Genomic DNA, 25012 nt, shown 5'->3' with positions numbered 1-25012 from the left:
TCGAGGTTGAGAGCCTCGGCCACCCTACACAACACCAAAGCGTAAGAAGCTCCCTCCAACGTATCCACGGTAGGAGGAGAAAACATGCCACGGTCTGGGGAGGTATCCAAGAATAGCAAGTTGTTCTGCCATATCGTGGCGCAGGGTAACTAGAGACAGGTCATAGATGAAGATTTTCACATTCAACTAATGACATGGATAAACCATTTTAGTACACTTTATGCCGGCGTGACCTAAATGGTACTGAGCATTGATAACTTACTATGTGTTAACTTAAATATTGAATCCAGGGACACTGACACTATTGACTTTCAGCCTTGAGGAAGCCAGGCTAGCCCTCGAGGCGCTACAGAGAGGGAAAGCCCCTGGTTTCGATAAAATCCCTGGGGCCCTTTTCCTCTCTGAAGTGGATGTATGGAGTCTCATTCTTAATCGCTGTTTTAATTCTATCTACAGTGGTACACAGGTCTGCGACTCTTGGCTAGGGGCAGAGGTGGTCCCAGTGTATAAAAGGGGAGACAAATAATAACCCTGCTAATTATAGGCCAATTAACCTGATAGATATCTTGCAAAAACTGTTCAGCAGGCACCTATTGGGGAGATTACATGACTGGATTAGGAAAAATGTGATTCTCTTGTCCCTTCAGGCAGGTTTTAGAGAGAATACTGGGACAATTGTCCAGCTATTTAGATATATGGTAGTACGTGGTGATTAAAAAAGAACACGTGTACGTCGTATCGTGGACTTATGTGCTACCTTTCACCTAATCCCCAGGAGGAAAATGTGGGGAGTTCTAACACATCTAGGCTACCTCCTTCAAACGATTATCAGGTTCCACTAGGGAACTTATGCTCAGAAAAAATAGGACAAATAGCAAACTTACTGAATGCCTTAAGGTGGATTGAGGGGTGAGACAAGGGTGCGTCTTGGCCCCAACTCTGTTCACCCTATACATTAATAGGCTACTAGAGTCCCTAAATGATTGTAATGGGGACCCTCCTGAGATAACGGATAGCCCAGTTAATGTTTGCGGATGACACTCTACTAGTTTTTAGGACACCCATGGGGCTACATATTTACTGAAAAGGTTTTCAGCTGCATGTGATGATTGCGGTCTTGAAGTCAATGTTAAAAAGACAAAATGTATGGCGTTTAATCCCCATAAATGTTTTAAGGGAAAAGTGAAGCTGGGACACTCTATATTATGAATTTGTTTATTTAGTGGTCAGATTTACTCATACAATGTAATGGTCCTCTCATATTTCCAATTCCCAGCTTACTGTTCAGCATGTTAGCTCTGCCCTGTTTAAGAAGCTGAAATGCAGTTACCAGTTTCCTTGCTATTCATATATATCTGGCAAAGGGAGTAAGTGCCACTTTATACAGGGCTGAGATCTGGGGTTACCAGAACAGAGCCAATAGAGAAAACAGAAAATATCTTTAGGAGTTCAATTCTTGGCTTACAACGCAGTGAGCCCTTAACCCCTATGTGGCTGGACCTTGGTCTCTGTAACCTAGCACACGTGGCAGTGTTCAGAACATCTAGCCTACCGGACACGTGTCTGGAATAACAATACACCACTCCCCACGAGAGAATTACTTCTAGAACTAATAGCATTGGACACTAAAGGGAATACCGCCTGGTTACATGTTAAAACCTGGCTATTTAACACTGGCACGAGTGAGCTAAAGACCAATCCTCACTGCATTAAGAAAAATACTTTGATGTCTTTTAAACAGAGATATTGGCACTATATCTGTGCCCAATCGATGAACCCGAACACTATGGGGGATTTAACTGGCAGGTTTGGGGATTTCAAAGATATCCCACATTGTGAGGAGTTCCTGAATGAGATTGAACCCCCGACAAGTGAAATCCTTATACCTACAAATGAGATGCAGCATTTTACCACTTAACGTCTTTCGCTGTAGATGGAATGGCCAAAACATCTCGGCCCTATGTCCATTCTGTCCAGATAGCCCTAAAACTGAGGAGCATTTTCTATTCCTTTGCCCCAGTTATGCTGTGAATAGGAGATCTTGATTAGTTCCAATTTGTCGCATTCTGTCTGTAAGACAAAGAAGGCCCACCATTAGGAATATCAGAAGTGATACAACTGCATGGCTGATTTTTGCTCTATCAAAATATTTTCTACACGCATGGCGTCTTAGATGCAAGAGCATGCCATGACGTGATAAGTAATAATTTTCCTTTCAGAATGTATGTTTTACCCCGTAGGAGTCGGTTGGACCCTGAAATGAGTTCTAAGAATGCAGCACTTCTCCTTTACTGGTTAAATGTTACATTCTCTGGTGACTCCCAGATAGATTGTGTATTGCCATTGGTTTTATTATGTACATAATGTGTAGTAACTAATTGCACGGATTGTTCTTATGGAAGATATTGTTGTGAATGGGATTCTCCGTCTTTAAAATGTTACTGATTATTATACATTTAATATGGCAATAATATGTATGATGATAATAATAATAAATGATGTACTTTTATGGTTTTATCATGAACCAAATAAATATCAATAATACTACTGCTATTCATAGTCAGTTATACTTTACTGCGCTAACTAGAACTTGTACCTCCTCTTTGCACTGTTTATGATATTACATCATTCATGACATGTTCAGTGACATTATTGATGACATAACTGATGGCATCATTCAAGGAGTTTGACAGTTTGCTATCTGCTTCTTACACTAAAAAATATTTATTGAGCTATAGCAAGAGGAACATTTCTACAGCTTCTGTATTGCTTATGATTGAAAGCTTTTGCACAGTGCTTGACCTTCTAAAAGAGCTTACATGTTTAGAGGGCGTGGGTTCTCCGAGAAGAGTTGTCAAGAGAACAAAGGCTGTACACAGTAGAGCCTCTACCACCTAACAGAGTTTGAGTGTGTGTAAGTAGTGGGGTCTCTATGAAGAGCTGTGCAGAGGACGAAGGCTAGGCGTAGTAGGGGCTTGGCCACCTAATAGTACTTGGGTGCCTGGAGGGAGTGGGCTCTCAGCACAGAGCTCGGGCCAGGGAGAAGGCTGGACATCGCAAGAGTTTGAACTTCTAATGAAGTTTGGGTGTCTAGAGGGAGTGGGCTGTGCATGAAGATTTTTGGTCTGGGTGAAGGCTGTGAATAGTAGGGGCTGGGCACCTAAAGAGGCTTGTGGTCCAGAGGAAATGGGACTACAATGTAATTATTTTATACAAGCACATATGATTATCCAATTTAGTATTTTTTTACATATTTTAAATGCTGTAGTGATAGGTAGAATATTTGACATTAGTATGGTGAATGATGTCATCTATTATATAATTTGAGATAATCAGTGATATCATCAATACCAAAGTAAAACTTGGTGTGATTCTGTTCAGCAGTTTTGGCTGCAGTGTTGTCTAAAATCCCCTGGAGCCAAAGCATTTTGAGAACACCACTTTTTCGTAGGCCTTGCTTTACAGATCACCCTGAAACTTTCAGGCAGGATCTAAGGTGGGTGAACTTTTGTTTTTTTCGAAAGTTTTGTGACGATTGGTCAAATAGCGTGAAAGTTATTTGCAAAACAAAAAAATTGCTCTTCCTATGTGTAAACTCTGTCCTAAATAGAATTACACAATGGTGACCGCCACTGTGTAAAAAAACACACACACAAATATGTATATATTTTCACTGAAAAACCAAAGGTTACAGGGACGTTATAGGTAGGAAATGGAATTTAAAAAAACCTTAGAAATTCATTAAAAAAAAAAGGTTACAAGGATGGTATAGTTCGGCTTAGATTCTACACGCACAAAACCATAGAAATTCAGCAGTTATAGTTACTTGAGCTAACTATAACATACCCCCTGCAATGCCCTGCTTATGTCCTCACATATTACATCACTCATGACATGGTCAGTGACATCGCTGATGACATCATCCATAGAGCACTCACAAACCCACACAACCTCACATACACGCACTCAGACACCAATACAACTCACAAAGCCCACTAACTCATCCACAGAGCCACTCACACACACACACACCCGCTGACTCACACAGCCACTCATTTGCCCACACACCTAATCACACATTTGAAAAATATTACACCATTCTCAATAACACTGCGAATCTTAAATTCACTTATAAAATCAGTGAGGTAAGAGTAGTATTCTTAGACAAAGAGATCTATATAGATGAAAACATGGTTCAAAAACCTTACATCGAAAAATAACTATGACTAACTCAGTGCTACATGCTGATAATTTCCACCAACACAGTTTAAAATGGAGCAACCCCGATGGGGAATTCCTCGGTATAATAAGAGATTATTCTCAGGAAAAAGAACTGGAAAGGCACGGTACAGAAAAAAAAACATTTTCTAACTAGAAAATAGCCGAGACCTGTAATCAACATAGGATTGGTCAAGATTAAAATAATGAACAGATCACGAATCTTGAAAGGAAGAAACAAAAAAACGTATCTGATAAGTCTGATAACAGCATTCTCTGCAGAAGCTAATCAGGTACTTCACGCACAGAGAAAACAATGGGGTCCACTCAAATGAGACCCAACAATCACCAATATTGTTGGCAATCACCCAAACATCACGTTCAGGAGAGCAAAAAACGTTAAAAACAAACTAGTCAAATAAATCATCTAGCACAAACTAGATGACACGCCTAGGATTCTGGAAATGCAAACAATGCAAAGCATGTAGAAATGGAATCAATACACAAGCAAAGAAACAAATATTGAAAATCAAGCAAAATATTACATCCTAAAGCAAATACGTAATTTACGTAATAGAATGTCCGTACGGATTGAAATTTATTGAGAGCACAATTTGCGAACTTTGTAAGCGAATCCTGGAACATGTGAGAGCCACAAGTAACAAAGATAGAAGTAACGCAGTGGCAAAACATATGGAGCAGTATCATCAAATGACTGGTAACAATTGAAGTTTTATGCAATAGACCAAATCAAAAATGTAATAGATGGAATTACTGTGATTTGCAAAAACAACCCATCAGAGACCTGTGGAAGGCCACCAACCAGCATTGAAGATGGACATAATGCTGTAAAACCCAGCAAAATCAGCATAATTTCGAGATAATTCTGTGTAAATGTACTTGTAGGAAATTATGATCTGCGATCAGACAGATACAAGTTAAAGTGCCGGAAGGTATGAAATATGGTTAAAAACAATCTGATGACTATATCCTTGAATCAACCTGCAATGTTAAAAATAGGGCACATTCATGACCTTGAAATAGTGAAATGTTAAGTAGCAAAGCATTTGGATGTTTCTCTGCCACCACAAGAACCAGCATCCATAGCTGGGGCAAATCCGCAAAAGGACTGCCATGCCCCGCATTTGAATAATTATGCACCAGAACCAAAGGTGGTAATCCTCAATGAATACAAATGAATTGTGGATGGACATTAGAGTGAAAAATTGTGGTTTAAAACCGACCGAATAAAGTTCAAGAAATGTAATTGTTTTATGATCAGTTGACATGGCACAAGAAAATGCGGCATATTTTTAATTGCGGGTGCATTCGCCACATTTTATCTGTAAGGTCACACACTATTTTGTACTTTTTCACATAATTTGACTTATTAATTTGTTTCATCACACAGTGCACTCATGAGCACAGTAAAAAAAACGACAGCTCCCATGTATAGGAAGGAGTCGAGAAATAGAAAAATATGTAAAATGGATATAAACATAAAAAGACGACTGTGATATTCAACCCGTGAGCATGGTCCGGGGGGACCGAAAAGCATCAGGGGCATTTTCCATGCTATTTCCACCATCAAAGTTCCAAATATATGAAATTCTGGTCCTAATTTGAGAGTGCGACTCAATTTGTGTACTGGTAACAGCAAATACCTCATGCCCTACTTCTATTGGAACCCCTTGAGTTGAAAGGGCGTAGGCCTCCAGCCACGTGGCACACAGGGTATTAACAAAATTTTCCTTTGCATGAATCTATGCTGTGATCAAATCACTCACCTGTTGATGGACCAGCTGAATGAACCTCAGCAGAATAGCAGTCAGGACCTGTCGATGGCCGCAAAGCATCTTTACAAATAAAGCTGGCCAGAGACCCTGACTGTGGAGCCAAAAAGAGAAATTAAGTTAAGGATCAGTAAATACATTGAGCTATATACTATAATGTTAAATTGCTGTGAAGGTTACAAGGATATGTTCTTGTATCATGCAGAGGTGAATATCAAGGGCACTGAGAGGTATCTGCAGCAAAGACATGCCAAAACATGCAGTAAACATTATACATCTGTACGTCAGAATAAGTCTGTGGTTACTAAAAACCCACCTTTCAAATGAATACATAACCTGCTGGTCCATGGGAATACACATTCAAGCAGACTCACAACCGGTTTGTTATTTATACTGCACCAAATGTTTCTCATTTAACATGCTTCCATGTTAGCATGCTTCCATATTTACTTCTGCAACCACCTCTTGAGTTAAAGATAAGATGTAATCAAGTGTTACATATGCATGGTTCACTAAAATATATACATATATGTATATGTATATATATTAATTGCCCAGTTGCAGTCACGTCTGTAGGGCCACCCTCCCCAACCAATTAAAGGTCCCTGGAACCCCCATCCCCCAGTGCTGGCTATATTTAAGAGGTCCCCGAGCTGTTTCGTCCCCGGGCCCCACCCCTGGGGTCCAATGCATCGATTAAGGGAAGGTGAGCGCATGGCCTCCCTCCCTGGGTCGTTTTACGGCCCCGGGACATCATTCCCAAGGTCCACTGAATTTACTAAGGGGGGGGGGGGAGGGGGGTGGCTGCTTGCCCTCCCTCCCAAGCCTTAAAAAAGCCCTGGCGACCCCATCCCCAGGGCAGCCAGTCTGATTAAAAGGGAGGTGGGCTGCGCCAACCCCCTCCCTGAGCCTTTAATGGCCTCGGGAACCCGATCCTCTGGGGATGGCTCACTTACAGTGCACCAGGAAGTACACCCCGGGACACACTAATTTCCCTGTCAGCACTAATGCGGGCAGGGATACGTCTTTGCTCCAATCTGACTGGAGCATTTTCAAATCTCCAGCCAAACAGAAGCAAGTACTAAGTCTCCTCCCAGTCAGCAGGGGCTTTAAAAATGCTCCTGCAAGCTAGCTGGGTGCAGACTTGTGTTCTGTTTACGTGCCCTCACTGATGTGGGCAGGGAAACAGAACACTTACTGCACCTGCCAAGCAGCATAAACATCTAGGCGGGAAGAATGCTGGCTTCAGCACCATGCAGCTGGCTAGCACCGCAGGGGCCCTGGGGGCTCTTTTCACAACCTCTAACGTTGTGTTTGGTGGGTAAGGCTTGGAGAGGGGGGCCTCACACCCCTCCCCTTTTTAATTGGCTTTTGGCCCTAGGGGACGGAGTCCCCGAGCCCTCATAAGGCTCGATAGGAAGGCCATGAAGCCCCCTTAAATTTCAAAAGACTGCGACCACCACCATTTGCCTGGTGAACACTCGAGGGGCAGAGCAAGGCCAAAAGGTAGCACGGTGAACTGAAAGTGCTTGTGGCCTACCTTGAACCACAGGTTGGGGATGTGCATCCTGCAAGTCCAAAGCTACCAACCAGTCTTACTGGTCTAGGGCAGACAAGAACTGCGGTAACATGGGCATCTTGAATTTCCTCTTTTTGAGGAAGAGATTGACGGTCCACAACAGGCTGTAGACCTTTATTCTTTTTCGTTATCAGAAGGTAAGGGGAGTTATTCGGCAAATATACCACTGACAGATAACTCATGGTTACCTCCTACAACTGAAGCCCTTACCAAACGTCCGTTACTTAAGCATGGACTCCAGAGTGTTGGCGATCAGTTCAGAGACTCACGCCCATGCACCATGGCGGAAATTATTACAATCGGAGATGCTTCGTAAATGGACAGATTCCTTCTACATAGGGTGCGTGGATCTCTGTTTGGGGCAATCCCGGATGCTGCATCGGCACCAGCAGATTCCCTCCCCAACACGTTTGTTATCGTGTCACTCGATGGAACCCATTTGGTTTCATGCTTGTACCATCTTTCATTATCTCTTCGCCCCGTGGTTGACACCAAGGTGCGGACTGCCTGGGAGCGAGACCTGGATATGTCAATAACAGACTATATATGGCATTATTGCTGTGCGCAAACACGTTATATTGCAAATAATCATTGCCACAAATTACTGCATTTTAAATATATACACCATATTTATACAACCCTGAAATTACTGGCCAGAATTGATCCTAGCACCTCTCATACGTGTGCTCGATGCTCAGCTCCAGATCCTGATTTTTCACATCTGGCATGGCACTGCGCACCAGTTCAGGCATACTGGGGAGAGATGTTTTAATATTGATCTCTTATGGTGGAACAAACTATACAACCTGCACCACTGACAGCTCTGCTTGGATACGTCCAACCTTTTATAAAAGAATATTAGACGGTTCACAGCAATAGCTCTGCTCATTGCAAAGCGCCAGATCTCTTTACAAACACCGACTGTTAGGGCATGGCTTTGTGACATGACACATTCCCATGAGAGATATATATGCTACCCTGCTTTCAACGACTTCAAGCCCACGAGACATCTGCCAACTTTTGAAAAATTATTTTTTGATACACCCTCTGGACGGAGTCTAAAACGCTCTAGTGGGTATGTATAGCAGGAATATGAGTTCTGGACATACTAACACGCAGCGGCTTATCACTGGATATTGAGAAATGTATAACATGGACAGTTCTTGATGCACTGTGCACTATGTGCAAACAATTGTATTTAATATGATTCATTTTACAAGTCACTGTCATTTTTTGTTTAACGCTCCTGTACCCTGTTTTATTGCTGTAATGTTGCTCTTTGTTTAAATATTGAATGGGTTTAATCGATTTGAGATGTTAAATATGGTCATGCACTATCAATGTGTTTATATACTGACGAGCTCAATCAAGAAAAACAAAAAAAATAAAAACAAAGTAGCTGGAGTAATAATCACTGCCTACTTGAAATCGGAACCTTTTCTATAGCTCTCTTGGCCAGGAGATCTTAACTTCCTCTCTGAGAAATAATAGATGACCCTCCACCAGTGGTTCTGGAATTGGCAGTTAAGGAGGAGGAAAAGAAAGAAACGAGGTTGATAACTCCTTCCATTGCCACAAAAGTAGACTGGCCACAATGTGTAACCGAAAGGCCCACAGATCTGGCCATAGCACGAGATTCCTTGAAGCCTGGATATCACCCATGAAGTCAGATGTTCTCAGCCGGGAATGGCACTGTAAGGCCATCCATGACAAAACCGCTCTACCCAGCAAGTCAGTTGTATCCAAGCCACACCTAATTGTGAACTTTGCTGCATCTCTCCCATTTTTTACTTCCTGGGAGAGCAGGGGATGGGCCTCTTCCGGGACCTGTGGCAGCACTTACGCAACCGTTTACCATAAGGTGTGCGAAAAATGGCTCAATAAGCATGTGGTGTTCACCAACCGCAGTGCAATGCTGGTGGAGAAAACCTCTTCTTTCCAAGTGTGTCCAGCCTCTTGTATTCCCTATGCGGGGAGCAGAAGAAAACACGCCATGGGACGTTGAAGCATGAACAGCCAAGCTCTCAGGGGTAGGGTGTAAGCTGAAGAAACTTGGATCACCCGGTACAGGGCGAAGGCAGCGTGCTAACGTCCTGTTCACAGGAGCCCCTGTCTTAGGCTTGAACTACGGGCCTAGAAGAACATCTGTCTGTGCTTCAATAATGGGCGAAAGGGGTTTTGACGATGAAGCCCCAGGTTTAAGCAGTTTGGTCAAGAGATTAGTCTTGACCAGCACAGAGGGCAACTCCAGGTTTAGGACATCCGCTGCCCTCCTCACCACACACCCTCCTCTGTAGCCAAACTAGGCGCAGAGAGCATACCAGTATCTGGAGATGTGTCCAGTCCACTGTCCTCTCCAAGCTCGTTATACCAGTTCAATTGCTCACAAGGAGCGTCCAACTGGTGTTCTAAGGGGTCCAGAGATCTCTCTCATTCTTCTCTCATGCCTGAAACCTCTTAAAAATGAACAGGCAATAACGCAGAACCTCTGGGCTCCATCAGCGGCGGAGTCAACATCATTCCGACTTTGAGTCGTCTAGTATCAAAATGGGGCTGGCCCCAGAAGCATCTACTCAGGGCTGGTGCCGGAGAAGGTCACGTTAGCATGAGCAGTGCAGACCCGGAATTGGATCTTTGAGACCACACCAGCGCTGAGGCTGGCGCCGCCAGCGTGGAAACTGGTGGCGCCTCTCCTGACCACGCAGGGCCCAAAGGTGTACCAGAGAGGTACGCCTGCTCAAACACTTAGCGTATAGCCTCGTAGAATTCTTCCACCTGAGTGGGGGTTGCTCCGGCTCCCGGAAATGTGGGGAGGCGCAGAGTCCAACCCAACAATGATGCAGTTGACTTGTGCCTAGAGCATTGAAGCTCCTTACCTTGCAACGGATGACAGAAGAGGTGAAGTCGAAGTCCATTTGGACTTCTTCTTCTTACGCCTCTTCCCCAAGTGTCTTGAGGACCTCGAGTGCGAAGAAGAGGACTTGGGGCTCCTGGAGTTGACCCGGGACCTTCTCTTCTTCGAACGGGATCTCCAAGGAGTAGCGCTGGATGTCCACTACCGGGCTGCAAGGAGCTTCATGGATTGCTACTGCAAGGCCTTCGTTGCCATGGACCGACTGTCCGAGCATGACGCTGAGTCGTGATCGCACTCGAGACACCACAAATGGGCCAGGTGGGGGTAGGTGACCAAAATGCCTCAATGACAGGCGCCACATGGCTTGCAACCTACTCGTCTAGAGGATATCTCTCGACACACAAAAAAAATCTCTCAACCAAATGTCAAAAAAAGTCTGTCAAAAAGAGACAGACGGGTTGCTATTCTCCAGATCAGCGCGGAAAGAAAAGGACTGATGGCACGCAAGTGGGTGGCACCTATACAGGTGACCGGGATGTCACAACAGAGCCAGATGGAGCCACGCCACTGTGCACAGGCATACTGTTCACGCAAAACGTTTCTGGATCTAGTCTGATGCTTGGGAAATTCAAAGGTAAGGAATCTGCAGCTAGAAGTTTCTATCAGATAGTGTCTTACAGAATGAGGAACAAGCTAAAAGTAAAACTGGCAATGCGTCAAATTACCTAATATGCCCCCTTATACAGTAATGTAAATTGATGACCTGGAAGTAGTTTGATGTGATAAAAGGACATGATTTCCTACCATTATGCTTTGGGAAAAAAAGGATAGGAGAACATGGATTCACTAGTAAGAAAACCAATCTGAAATCCTAGATTGGATTTCCTAGTCAAACAAACATGAGGGAAAGACAAGAACTGATGAATATGCAGGTAGGTAGTTTCAGTGGGTCAGGCAGGCGGGACTAAAGTCTGCATCTTGTAAGCAGCTTCAGCAGAGCTGGCATCCATGCTGTAAAATGCTGTGCATTAGCGGCATTGGTAAGTCGGGTGCCTGGTTTGTACCTGCGCTGCTGTACAGAAATATGAAGTACAGCTATGTGGAAAACACATACTGCTTAACAATTCCAGTAGGGGAGACAAAAGCTAATCATTTTTTCAATTCAAAAGAAAAGGTAATGTTAGTGGAATATGCCACAAATAGTTTGTAGTTTTATCACTGGCTTGATTAAATGAAAATAGCAGCCTTTTTGGGGGGTTTTGAGTGTTGGTTTTAATTATAATAATTATTATTAGATATTTAAAGTCCTTAACTTTTTTTTAAATTATTGTAATTTATTCATTGTAGGTCGAGGTGTGCTTCTTGGTGAAAGGTAAGATACAAATAATATTGTTAGATACTGCCCATGTATTTCATAGGATTGAGAAAAGTAGGGGTAGGAAGTGAAAAGCCCATTCATGAGCCACTTAGGTGACTATGTTAGTGGTAGCATGTTTGTGCATTGCTGAAATATTTTCTTTTTACGTTATTTTTATTACCTTATTGTATGAAGTCTTCCTTAGTGAATGTTATACTTTGGTTGAAGGAATTGGGGTGATGGTTCTCATTTATTAAAAACATTTGGGTTCTGGTGTGTTCTTTTAACTGTTTGTACCAGTTTAATTTGACTAGATAATTGTGCAAGGAGTTGGGGGGCATACTCTTTAATAACAGTGCCCGTAGAAGCTGTAGAGGTAGGCAAAATTATGTTATGTTCAATAACTCAACTTTCGATTACAGTCATTGAATGCATGATTGTGGTGGCTGATGTTTTCCAAGGCCTCATTAGCAGATGTAGATGCACCACTGGACTAGGATTTAACACATTTACAAGATTTTCTGTCATTTACAGTGTTTTCTTTAGAGACTCTCATGTACGTTTTGTGAGGCTGTGTTGGCTTGGTTGACATTTCTAGAGCAGAAAATTATATACATTAAAAAAGGCTGAATGTGCTATGTTTAGTTTAATTTTCTTACACTGTTGGATTAAATCTGCTGTGGTAGTATTGTTAATCAAAGCTTTTTGGGTAATGTATCTATACATCAATCAATCAATCAGGGGTTTGTAAAGCGCAATACTCACCCGTGAGGATCGCAAGGCGCTGGGGAGGGATGAGGGGGGGAGGGGAAGCTCGGATCAGTCAAAGAGCCAGGTCTTGGTCCTTCCTGAATGTGTGCAGTGTTGGGGAGGATCTGTTGTTCACAGGGAGCTCATTCCAGGTCTTGGCTGCGATGTGGGAGAAGGCTCTCCCGCCTGTTCTGTTTCTTCGGATGCGGGGGACCTCTGCCAGGGCGAGGTTGGCAGAGCAGAGGTTGCTCTTGGGTACGTGGAAGGATAAACTCTCGTTGAGGTATTTGGGTCCGATGTTGTTGAGGGATTTGTAGGCATGGGTGAGGAGTTCGAAGGTGACCATCTTCTCGACAGAGAGCCAGTGGAGGTCTCGTAGGTGCTGGGCCATGTGCTCGTGGCGTGGAGTCCCGAGGACGAGTCTGGCAGAGGCATTCTGAATGGTCTGGAGCCTGTGTAGGAGAGATCTGTTGATTCCGGCGTATAGGTCGTTGCCATTGGCTGCTTGTTATGAGTGTGTGGGTGACGATCTTTCTGCAGTCGGGGGGGGATCCATTTGAAGGTCTTGCGGAGGATGCACAGGCAGTTGAAATTGGTGGAGGCGACGTCGTTGATCTGGCGGTTCATGAAGAAGGAAGAGTCCCAGATGACGCCAAGGTTTCGTGAGTGGTCTGTAGGGGTAGGTGGGTTCCTGAGGGCCACCAGGAGTTGTCCCCGGCGGAGTTGCAGGGTCCAAGGATGAGGACCTCGTTCTCCTCGGAGTTGAGCTTCAGGCACCTGTCTTTCATCCAGGCTGCCACGTTCTTGATTCCCTCCTGGAAGCAGAGTCTGCTGTCCTTGGGATTCTTCATGAGTGAATGGATGAGCTGGGTGTCGTCCGCGTAGGAAACAATTCTGAGCCCATGATGTCTGACGATGGCGGCGAGGGGGGCCATGTAGATGTTGAAGAGCGTGGGGCTGAGTGATGAGCCTTGGGACACTCTGTAGTTGATGTTGGTGGGTCGGAGAGGAAGGGAGGGAGTCTGATTCTGGTGTCCAAGGCTGCAGAGAGATCTAGAAGGATGAGCTCCGCGGTGTGTCCCTGGTCGAGTAGCAAGCGGATGCCATCTGTGGCAGCGAGGAGAGCGGTCTCGGTGCTGTGATTACTGCAGAATCCAGACTGGGAGGCGTCTAGGACGAGTTCTCTTTGATGAAGAGGGTCAGCTGAGCGTTCACAAGTCTCTCTGTGACTTTGGCCGCGAAAGGGAGGAGAGAGATGGGCTGGTAGTTTTTCAGGTCCGTTGGGTCGGCCTTGGGCTTCTTGAGGAGGGGTTTAACCTTAGCAAGCTTCCAGACGTCTGGGAAGAAGTCAGACGTGAAGGAGGCATTGATGGGAAGTCCAAGTTCGGGTGTGATGGCGGCAGCAGCTCTGTGGAATCTCTGCGGTGGGCATGGGTCCATAGGGGCTCCTGAGTGGGTTGTATGCATGGTAGTGGTGATGTGTTCGACAGTGGCGGGCTTCCAGGTCATGATGGTAGGCCTATCGGCCGTACTGGGGGGAGGTGATGTCGAGCATCGGTTCGTTGAAATTGTCGTAGAGGTCCTTGATCTTCCGGTGGAGGTATGAGCTGAGCTTGCCGCAGAGTTGCTGGGAAGGTGTGACGTCTGTGGCTTCGCTGGGTGGTTTAGTGAGCTGCTGCATGACGCTGAACAGTTCCTTGGGTTTGGTCGCGTTGGTATGGACTTAGTCTCTTATGAAGGTCCGTTTTGTGTCTCTTATGCGCTGGTGGTATTCCTTCAGGGAGCTCCTGTGGTTGTTCCGTGCTTCCGTGGTTTTCTGGTTTCGCCAGGATTTTTCTAGGCACCTGCAAGAGCGTCTGGCTTCCTGTAGTTCGGTGGTGAACCAGGCAGCTTTCAGTGGGCGTTGCTTGACTGAGTGCCGGAGGGGTGCGAGTATGTCGGCGCAGCGGGCGATCCAGTGGTGAAGTTCTGTGGCTGCGGAGTTGGTGTTGGTCATGGCGCGGGGGGTCTTGGTGGAGGGTGGGGATGAGGAGTTCCTCTGTGACCTTGCTCCAGTTTCTTTGTGGCGGTCGTGGGGCGGGCTAGGGAGCATTAGGTGGTGTTGAAGGTGAAATGGATGCAGTGGTGGTCCGTCCTGGGTGGCTGGGTGGTGTGGCTGAAACAGATGTTTTTTCCTCCTGCGAAGATGGGGTCTAGAGTGTGTTCTGCTCTATGTGTGGGTGTGTTGACCAGCTACTTCAGTCCAAGGTTGGCGAGGCTGTCAAGGAGAGTGATGGGAGTGGGGGTCGTTGCAGTTGTCGAGGTGGAAATTGAGGTCCCAGAGGAGAATGTAGTCCGTGGACGTGATTGGGTAGGGTTGCAGCAACCTCGGCAATGGTGGTTGCGGACTGGGTGCGAGGGCCCGGTGGTCTGTAGATGAGGGTGCCGCATAGCGTGGTCCTGGGGCTGGTCTGGATCTGAAAGTGGAGGTCAGTCACGCTTGATGTGGAGAGTCGGAGGGGGATCTTGTGTGCGATGGCGAGTACTCTTCCTGGGCGGTGGGGGCGGTCCTTTCTCTGGAACTTGTAGCCGTCAGGAATGGCAGGGGCGATGTTGGGGCGGGAGATCGCATTGGTCCAGGTTTCCGTGAAGAAGGCGACGTCGGGTGAGAGGGTATCGATTAGGTCCCAGATCTCTACGGCGTGTCGGTGTGGGGAGCGCACGTTGTGGAGGACGTAAGTCAGGGTGTTGGTGGTGCGTGCGTTGGGCGGGCCTTCTATGGTGGTGGGGATATAGTCGATGGTGAAGGATCTGTGGCAAGCTCTGCACGCGAACTCTCCATTGGTGGTGTTCCGTGAGGCTCTTGTGCAATCTGTGATCTTCTGAGGTTGAGTGCGTTGAGGATGGTAGATTTGTAGCGGTCGGTCCTGGGTGACCCAGGGATCCTGGCACTGGTCGTGTTCGGGTCGCGGACGGGCTTGCCTTAGGCTTGCCTTCGGCGTGCCAGTGGTCTGCATTATGTAGGGGAAGGGAGGGACTCTCAGCTGGGAAAACAGGTGTGGGTAGAGGGGAGGGGCCGGGTGAGCAGTGGCGGAAAACGTGGGATGGGGACGGAGTGAGGGGGGAAAAAGCGGGTAGGGCGGCACAAAATTAAAAAAACTGAGGCAAAAAATACAGGAGAAAGGCTGGCAAGTGTAAATACAAATAAAAATGAACAGTACTCTGAACAGCAGCAGCCTCGAACACACAAGGCAGGGAGCTCAGCGTCAGCAACGGATCGCAGGAGCTGTTGAGAAGAGTGCAGGCATGTGACTGAGATTCAGGTCTTACGAGCGCTACCCCGCAGCGGTCTGCATTATGTAATGCAGGGGAGGGACGCTCAGCTGGGAGGCGAGAAAACGGACACGGGTAGAGGGGAGGGGCTGGGTGAGAAGTGGCAGGAAGCGCAGGATGGGGACAGAGGGAGGGGCAAGTGGGAGGGAGAAGTGTGGCTCACTGGTTAGAGCAGGCAGACCCTGAAGCAGAGGTCAGACCTGGGACCAGGGTTCGATTCCCGACGCGGCAGGGCGTTGAGCTCAAATGTCCACGGACTCGATAATTCTCGCTTCGGTGCCTGACCTAATCATGGGTTCACACTCTGCAACTCTGGGCATTAAGCTTGCTTAATCTCCACAGCGGCCCCCCTGCGGCGGGATGCCTGGCTTTCACCTTGGGGATGCCCTGTAGGGGCTATCTCACAGGGAAAAACCAGGACGGGTTCCCAAGGCAAGCGCGGAGATACCCCTTCGGGGGTCGATTCTGGCGCTATATAAGAAATGTAATAATGTAATAAGAGCGGATAGGGCGGCACAACATTAAAAAAAACTGAGGCAAAATTAACCAACAGTGACAAAAAATACAGGAGAAATGCAGGCAAGCGTAAATACAAATGAAAATGAACAGTAATCTGAACAGCAGCAGCCTCGAACACACAAGGTAGGGGGCTAAGCGTCAGCAACGGATCGCAGGTGTCGGGGAGAGTGAAGGTCTGTGACCGAGGTCCATCATACAGGAGACTATAATAAGAATAAATATTCATTAAATAAATATAATTTTAAATTAAGTGAATGTTTAGTGAAAGGCCTTACATTAATAAATACACGTGTATTTCAGTTAGAAATGTAGTTGCATCTGTCATTCAGAAAAATGTTCTCCTCTCAGGCAAGTTTGGAGGGAAAACGTGTTCTATGGTCAATATTGTTTTGACAATATTTTCTTTTCTTATATTTGCGTTGTCGATACTATGGTGCTTTACATCATCTGCATGAAAAGTAAATACTGTTAAAGGAACTATTTAGGCAAAAAGATTTTGTTTCACAGTATTTTTGTGGTTAAAAGTCTGGGTCTCTACGGCATGAGAAATAGAAAACCCAGAAAGAAACTCCCTCATTTTCCAGTTAGAAGCTTTAGGGTTTAAAAGAATGAATGTATGTTTTAGGGAGGTGGGGCGATCTCTGGTCAAATTAGATAAATAAAAAACTGTTATCAAATTTTAAGCTATGTGGAGGCACCAAATACATTTTGGGATAACCAAGTATTATACTAATTTAGAGACTCCTTAGTATTCTTAGAATTCATATCAGAAAATAAGGTAGAATGTTCCTTTTTCGTTTCCAATTGGGTTTTTTCAGTAACATCTATTTGAGGGAAATGAACCATTTGTATCTATTTATTTGTGATTTTTACATACCTTTAAATGTCATTTATTAGAGTATACTATTTCAATCTGCTTAATATCAGTGCAACTTCCTGTGATGTCACACTGGCCTGCAGGTGTCTGCTGTTTCTTCTGATGTCATGAAATGTACATTTTAGTGGTTAAATATATATGTTAATATATGTGCTTCACAGTGCAAAACGTTTTAGATCGCCTGAGAGGTATATGATTGCTTCCAAGATCCAGATAATGGACTACCTCTCCCCAGTAATGTCCAAAATTACTTCAGAGCAACCTTTAGTATGCCTCTAAAAGCTGGGTTGCATTTGATTTTCATTGTCTCTATGATGTTATACACTAAGGAAACCTCCAAGAATGTTCTGTTGCTCACCTGCCAGGGGGGTTCCAGGAGGAGGCCACCATGACATTCTTGCAAAAGGATTTCAATAACATGTTGGCCACCTGCAATGAGACAATGAAGAACAAGATAGCCCAAGAAGGTTAGAACTGTATATGATAATAACACATACTCAAACACATTGCCTTGCTTTTGAAAAAAGACATTGTGCATTTCGCACCAGAGAAAGTAACTGTATTGTCAGCCACAATATATGCTACCCCTTTTCCACCTCTTTTGAATTTTGTCCTATTAAGCACATTATGGAGCACAAGAAGAATAATGCAGTCTCATTGTGCAATAATGGAAAAGTATCAGTGTAAAGCACCAAGGGTTCAACCTGTCTTAGAAGGGATGTTAAGTTTGCCTTCAAGCATTCCAAAAAGGTCTGTGAAGGAAATCACACCTGTGGGTTGGCCTCGAATAATGTTGTTCTGGCTCCTCTTGTCCCAAACAATTGCCTGTGACTTTTTTAGGTCTTACATATAATTTGGGTTCTGTAATCCAACACATTCCACTGCAGCTTCTTAGGTCAAGAGACCACACTGTGCCTCCTGGGGTCACTGAAACATCTTTGATCATCTAAAATTATAGGTAACATTCTGATGCTACTCATGTCCTAATAATGTCCTGCACCTTCTTATGGTCCAGATAAATCCTGCAGTTGACAGGTACCTGTAAAACTTAAATTCCTAGATACTTTCTTGGGAGTCTACAGGTTACATATTATCCAGTGGCTCTCAGATCATCAATACCATCCAGAAAGTTAAGATCCAATGCAATCCTCGATGGAAATATGAGGAGTTCTTGGACTATAGTTTGATGACTTAAGATACCACATTACTGTCACTTGAAAAGAGAAGTCTTCTACCTTGTGTGATGAGGACTCTCTTACTGAGTACTGAGCATGTGGAAACAAACAGGCCTAGTACAGCTTATAAAGTGTACTACCCAGAAAGCTCTTTAGGCAACAGCAGAGTCTGACTTACACTTCATAACTCTCATATCAAACTCACCGTGCGATCTAGATGGTCAATTTTTGGGGCTCCAAAGTCGAGCTTGATTGGTAAACACAAGGCTGCAACATCACCATCACTGCTACAGAACAACATACCAAGCCTTTCAGAGATCACAGCTATCTGAGCTGGAATTGCTGCAGGAATGAGACGCAGGAGAAACTGTTATTAGATATTCTTATAAAAATAGGTGGTGACATAATGGTTAGCAGCACAAGGAATAATGAAGCCTGTAAGGCATGCTAGATGGTGGCACAACTGAGGGAGGACAGGTAGACACTCAGTTGTGCATAGGACAGAGGCCCACAAGACACACTGGACAGCTAATTATGGGAGAAAAGACAGGCAAAGGCATTCTTAAGATTTGCAGATTAAAAAATAGGGCAGCTTTACAACTCAAGGAGCTGAACAAGATGGCAAGGGGAGACACCTCCAAGACGCATAGGAAAAGAGATTTTCTGAAAGTGTTTCCCTTTTCCATACCTCCAAATCTGTTAGGGTCTGTAATTAGAGGCACAAGATCTTCCAGAGCCGATTTCAAGTACTCCATAGGCTCCTCTGATTGATTGGTCTCCATTGGTTCACCTGAATACATAAAGGAGAAATACCTGAGATTGACTGCGCCATACATTTCTGAAGAGAAGAGTAAGAAAAGAACTGAAGGGACGAATAGAGAGAAAAAAATGGAAAACACAACTGTGGAATTTATCGCCTAGCAAAATTTTCTGGAAAAAAACACATAAGGATGAATGATCATCTCAAACTACTCTGAGGTCAAAATGTTATGCATTCAAGTTCCTTTCTTGTGGGCTCTGTTAACCACATTATCGCAGAAACGCACTAAAACTGTTCATTTGGTAACCCAAAAATATCAACATGTTTATACAAAACTAACTGCAGGGAGCCTAAATCAGCAAAACACTGAATTGCTCATGTAATGGAGAGATATAAACAATTGCTCATGGGTGTCCATTCAGCGTGAAGGTAAAAAGTGGTTTTAAGGAGGCATTAAAAGTCTTTTGGCAAAACTAGATCTATGGTGAGTCGTATGGGGGAGGGGGGGAAGTGTTCCGGGATAATTGGGCATGTTACTTACAGGCTGCCTCACAAGAAAAAAGATTTGTCAATCACTGACAATTTCTGACCATCCACTTTGTTACCATTTCTGAGTAGGTTAAAGTATACAGTGTTTACAGTGCTGCTTCTTTTGAAGTGGTTTTAGCAAAATAAGCAACTAGTATGTAATTTGCAACTTTCCGAATCCCTTAAAAGATATAAGTTATTAGACCCCTCCCAATCTGGATAAAGACAAGGTTTCAGCAGAGAATCCATTCTTGTTGAGGTGTCGGACACCACTAAGTTGGCAGTGGACATGGGGAAACAAGTAGCACTGCTTCTCCTGGATCTCGGTGCAGATTTTGATACTGTGTCCTGCCCAACCCATTTTAACGATTAGGAAACATTAGTGTCAGTGAACCCGTATCGACTGGCTTAGTTCTTTTCTATCGGACATCAGTCAATCGGTCTGGATGGCGCCCTACGTCAAAACCTAAGCCCCCAGAGTTCAGTGTTTCACAATAGTCAGCATTGAGCCCAATATTGTTTAACGCGTATATAAAACTGCTTGCTGTGCTAATCGAAATCTTTGGCGTGCAAGTGGTGTCGTACACCGATGACACACTGGTTGTCTTCATGTTAGACAAAAATGCTCTTAATTAACTTCAAGGCAAGCCTTTCAGCCGCGTTCCAATGGATACGCCTGAGCAGTTTGAAGTAAAACACTAATAAAACAGAGACTACTGTTCGGTTTGTGTTTTTTACTATGAGTGAATTTCACAGTCACTCACAGAGATATCTGTGGAAATGGACTGGGAGTGCTAACTGCCAGTGTCTGAATTTTATAATAAGTCTGCTGCTGCGCAGCTAGTGTAACAGGCTCGGGCTGGCTAGACACAAACATGTGAGCACACGCATGTGCTCATGTGTGTGGGTTAAGCATGTGGGACTACTGTCTAACTCAGCCCAGTATCTGCACACAGGTACCCTTCAGGGACTGGTGCTGACCTCGGGTAGGCAGTGTTTATAATGTGATCAGTCATTCATAGTGTTCATCTATAATAACTGCTGGGCAGTCTGTGTGCTTTACTGATTTACACATAATGGGCTACATCTGTGCCACAGAACAGGTTTCCCCTACTTAGGCCTACAGGTAAAAGTCCGTTATCAAGCTTAGGGTGAGTATGTAGCCCAAGTGCAGACCCACTGTCACTTATCATAACTGCACAGCCTATGGCACTTGAGGAATTGTCATAATTCCCTGGATCAGCTCATGAGCAGATTCCGTCCCTCACTACTGGACCAGGTTAATTACTCTGGTGGGCAGAATGAGGTTCAAAGGCCTCCCCACATAATGAAGTCATTTGCCAGTGCTTAGCATTATTAGAACAGTGACACAGGCCCTTGTCAGCAGAAGGCTGGACTCCAGCAACGCACTGTACGCCGGAATCCCAGCCAAACACCTATGACGACTACAGCGCATCCAAAATGCCTCCGCCCGACTGATCGTCAACGTCCCCCGCCGCAGCCACATTACCCTCCACCTGGCAAACCTACACTGGCTCCCCGTCGACAAGAGGATCACCTTCAGACTCCTCACCCACGCACACAAAGCACTCCACAACACCGGACCAGCCTACCTGAACAGCAGACTCCGCTTCCACACCCCCACCCGCCAGCTCCGCTCCACCAGCCTCGCCCTCGCCGCCGTCCCCCGCATTCAACGAACAACCTCCGGCGGCAGATCCTTCTCCAACCTCGCCGCCAAGACCTGGAACACCCTACCTACCCACCTACGGCAGACCGAAGACCTAGTCGCCTTCAGAAGACTCCTCAAGACCTGGCTCTTCGAGCAGTAGCGAACCCCCCCCCCCATCCCCCTCATGGGTGAGTAGGGCGCTTTACAAATACCATGATTGATTGATTGATTGATTGATTATTCATGGCAATTCAAAGAGTGAGGAGCAAATCAGGACGAGCTAACTAACCCTTCACACTGCACATGGCCTGGACAGGCCAAAGCATACAGAAACAAAAAATGTCTTTAGTCGAACACAGGAGGAGTTCACCTTTGAATTTTAATGGGAAAGAGTAAGGTAGCTGTGTCAGCTGGGGTGAGGCTGAAGCTCCAAGGGAATGTCCTTCCCTAGATAACGTCATGCCGATATGTTTAAATATCCCAGAATTCTGTGTAGGAGGGTTAGGGCTGGGGTTGAGTGATGATATGCATCCTGGGATTAGGCAAAGGTGCCTAAATGATTACTCCCACTTAAAGACCCCTGCACAAGGGAGAGACATTTGAGAACTTTCTGGACCTGGGAACAATGATGCCGGAGGAATGCCACACCAGGAGGAGAAGCCATTTGACTCCACCACAAGGATGGAGTTATGGACTTGGAGTAAAAATCTAACTCCCAGGGATTGGGAGTGTTACACCAGGGCCAGTGGTGCTGGCCTCCTCATACCCTCAGAGGGACAGCAGAGAGATGGGGGAACCCTTGGACAATGATTTATTGAGTGCATTGCACAAGTTACTACTTGTGTAACAATATATCTGTAAGAGACATTAGTTAGTGATAGATTCCTTACCTTAGAATATCCCCAGGCGTCAGACTGGATCCGGAAAGTTTTGCGTAGCAGTACCCTTGCGCGTCGGTAGGCGTCGTCTGCGGCTCCGCGTCCGTCGTCGGCGTCGTGGGCGCCGTGATGACGTTGTCGGAGTACTTAGACGCCGCCTCCGCGTGCTGACGTCAGTTCTTAGCCACAGCTTTTCCGCGCCAGAAGCGCAGAGCCATGACAAAAACCGACACTGGTGCCAAGAAACTAGGGCCCTGAAAGGGGATGACCTTAACCCTAGATATCGGTTCGCAGAACGGGGAGGATGGGTGGGTCGGTAAGGAATCTATCACTAACTAATGTCTCTTACAGATATATCGTTACACAAGTAGTAACTTGTGCATCTGAAAGAGACACGTTAGTGATAGATTCCTTACCTTAGAATAGATACCCCAGCAATACCATCCCCGTGGTGGTGGGTCTGCGAACCAATAATCACACCAGAAAGTCCTGGAGAACGGAATGGCCGAAGTAGCCATCCCTCCGGACTTAACTGTCCAGGCAGTAGTGCCTCGCAAACGTGTGCAACGAAGCCCACGTAGCAGCCTGGCAAATGTCCTGCAAGGTCACACCTCGGCCCAAGGCAGTTGTAGTGGCTGTGGCTCGAGTGGAATGAGCCCACAGCCCAACAGGTGGTTCCTTCTTAGCCAAGGAGTAACACGCCTGGATGCACATGATAATCCATCGAGAAATGGTCCTCTTGTGCACCGCTTTCCCTTTCTTAGCGCCCGCGTACCCAACAAAGAGTTGATCATCCACCCGGAACTGGCGTGTGCGGTCCAGATAGAACGAGAGCGCACGTTTTGGGTCCAGACGGTGGAGACTCTCCTCCTCTCTCGAGGGGTTCGGAGGCGGAAAGAAGGTGGGCAATGTGATGGACTGCCCAATGTGGAAGGCCGTGACCACCTTTGGCAAGAAGGAGGGCCTAGTCCTCAAAACAACCTTGTCCGGATGGACTGAAAGGAAAGAGAGGGCCTGGAGCTCACTCACTCTCCTGGCAGAGGTGATGGCTACCAGGAAGGCAGTCTTCAAAGAAAGAAGGCGAAGCGGACAGTTATGAAGTGGCTCAAAGGGAGCGCACATCAGAAATGTTAGAACCAGGTTCAAGTCCCACTGAGGCATCACAAAAGGAACCGGAGGAAAGGAATGAGTGATGCCTTTCAGAAATCTGTTTACTATAGGGGACTTGAACAAAGAAGGTTGGTCAGGCAGCCTCAAAAAGGCTGAAAGAGCCGAAAGATAGCCCTTGATAGTGCCCAGAGCAGAGCCCTGCTGGGCAAGAGAAAGAAGGAAGAGAAGGATCTCAGAGAGAGGGGCATTGAGGGGATCCACAGCCTTTGCTGTGCACCATGCCACAAATCTGTTCCACCTGCAGGCGTATACCGTTTTTGTGAAGGGACGCCTGGCTGCCAGAATGATGTTGCAAACTTCGGGAGGCAAGTCAAATGGCCTCAACTGTCGCCGCTCAATCTCCATGCATGGAGGTGGAGACTGGACAGGTTCGGGTGGAGGACCGTCCCCTGCTGCTGCGACAGAAGGTCCTCCTGAAGAGGCAGACGAACCGGGGGATCGACTGACATACTGAGTAGCTCGGGATACCAGTACCTTCGTGCCCAGTCCGGAGCTACAAGGATAACTTGTGCCCGGTCGCGCTTGATCTTCTTCAGCACTCTGGGCAGAAGAGGTATAAGCGGAAAGGCGTACAACAGACCGCAGCTCCACTCGCGACGAAAAGCGTCTCCGAGCGAGTGCCGCCTTGGAAATTCCAACGCGCAGAACTGATGACATTGCGCGTTCTCTTCGGTGGCGAATAGATCTAACCAAGGCTCTCCCCAACGCAGAAAGAGGCCTTGCGCCACGTCCGAGTTCAGACGCCATTCGTGATCCATCGAGCACCGACGGCTGAGTTCGTCCGCCCTGGCGTTCAGAGAACCTGCCAGGTGTTGAACCACCAGAGTCACGCCCTGATGTTCCAGCCATTGCCAGAGGCGCAGAGCCACACCGCCCTGTTTGTTGCAGTACCACATGGCGGTGGTGTTGTCCGTGAACACCTGCACTGCACTCCCTCGGACAGACGGGAGGAATGCTTTCAGTGCCAGACGAATCGCCCGCAGCTCCAACAGATTGATATGGAGCCGGGACTCCGCCGGAGACCAGAGTCCTCTGATCTCCGCCTCTCCCAAGTGGCCACCCCAGCCCTGGAGGGACGCGTCCGTCACAACCACGTGCTCCGGTTGGGGAAGGGAGAGGGATCTGCCGTTGACCCAATCGCGGTCCGTGAGCCACCACTGCAGCTGTCTCGCAGTGCCCTCCGAGATCAGGACATGGTCGGAAAGGTTGCCCCGGTGCTGGGCCCACTGAAACTTCAGGTCCCACTGCAGAGCCCGCATCCGCCACCGTGCGTGATGCACCAGAAGGATGCAGGAGGCCATCAGCCCCAGAAGCCGCAGCGTCAGCCTAACCGAAACCCGGGATAACGGCCCGAAGATCGGAATCAGGGCCTGAATATCCCGGACTCGCTGTTCGGGCGGGTAAACCCGAAACTGCGCCGAGTCGAGAACCGCTCCGATGAAAAGGAGCTTCTGAGAGGGGCACAGGTGTGACTTCGGCCCATTGATGGAAAATCCCAGCCTGTGCAGGAGATCCGCCGTAGTCTGGAGGTGGCTGACGACTGCCTGGGGCGAGCCCGCCTTCAACAACC

At 46.4% G+C, this 25012-nt stretch overlaps 1 protein-coding gene across 1 annotated transcript in view; it reads right to left on the bottom strand.

Moving 5' to 3' along the window:
- The window catches only part of FANCA (FA complementation group A), an 850506-nt gene that overhangs the window by 458296 nt on the left and 367198 nt on the right, over nucleotides 1-25012 (bottom strand). Inside the window, exons 22-25 of the mRNA XM_086945786.1 lie at nucleotides 19123-19224; nucleotides 18640-18776; nucleotides 17618-17688; nucleotides 6006-6105 (exon numbers count right to left, since the gene is read on the bottom strand). Of these exons, the coding sequence (XP_086801912.1) occupies nucleotides 6006-6105; nucleotides 17618-17688; nucleotides 18640-18776; nucleotides 19123-19224 (410 nt within the window). The remainder of the gene's footprint in view (nucleotides 1-6005; nucleotides 6106-17617; nucleotides 17689-18639; nucleotides 18777-19122; nucleotides 19225-25012) is intronic.

This window comes from Lissotriton vulgaris, chromosome 12 (genome assembly GCF_964263255.1).
Source record: "Lissotriton vulgaris chromosome 12, aLisVul1.2, whole genome shotgun sequence".
Lineage (NCBI taxonomy): Eukaryota > Metazoa > Chordata > Amphibia > Caudata > Salamandridae > Lissotriton > Lissotriton vulgaris.
This window is presented reverse-complemented; position numbering and strand designations above follow the sequence as displayed.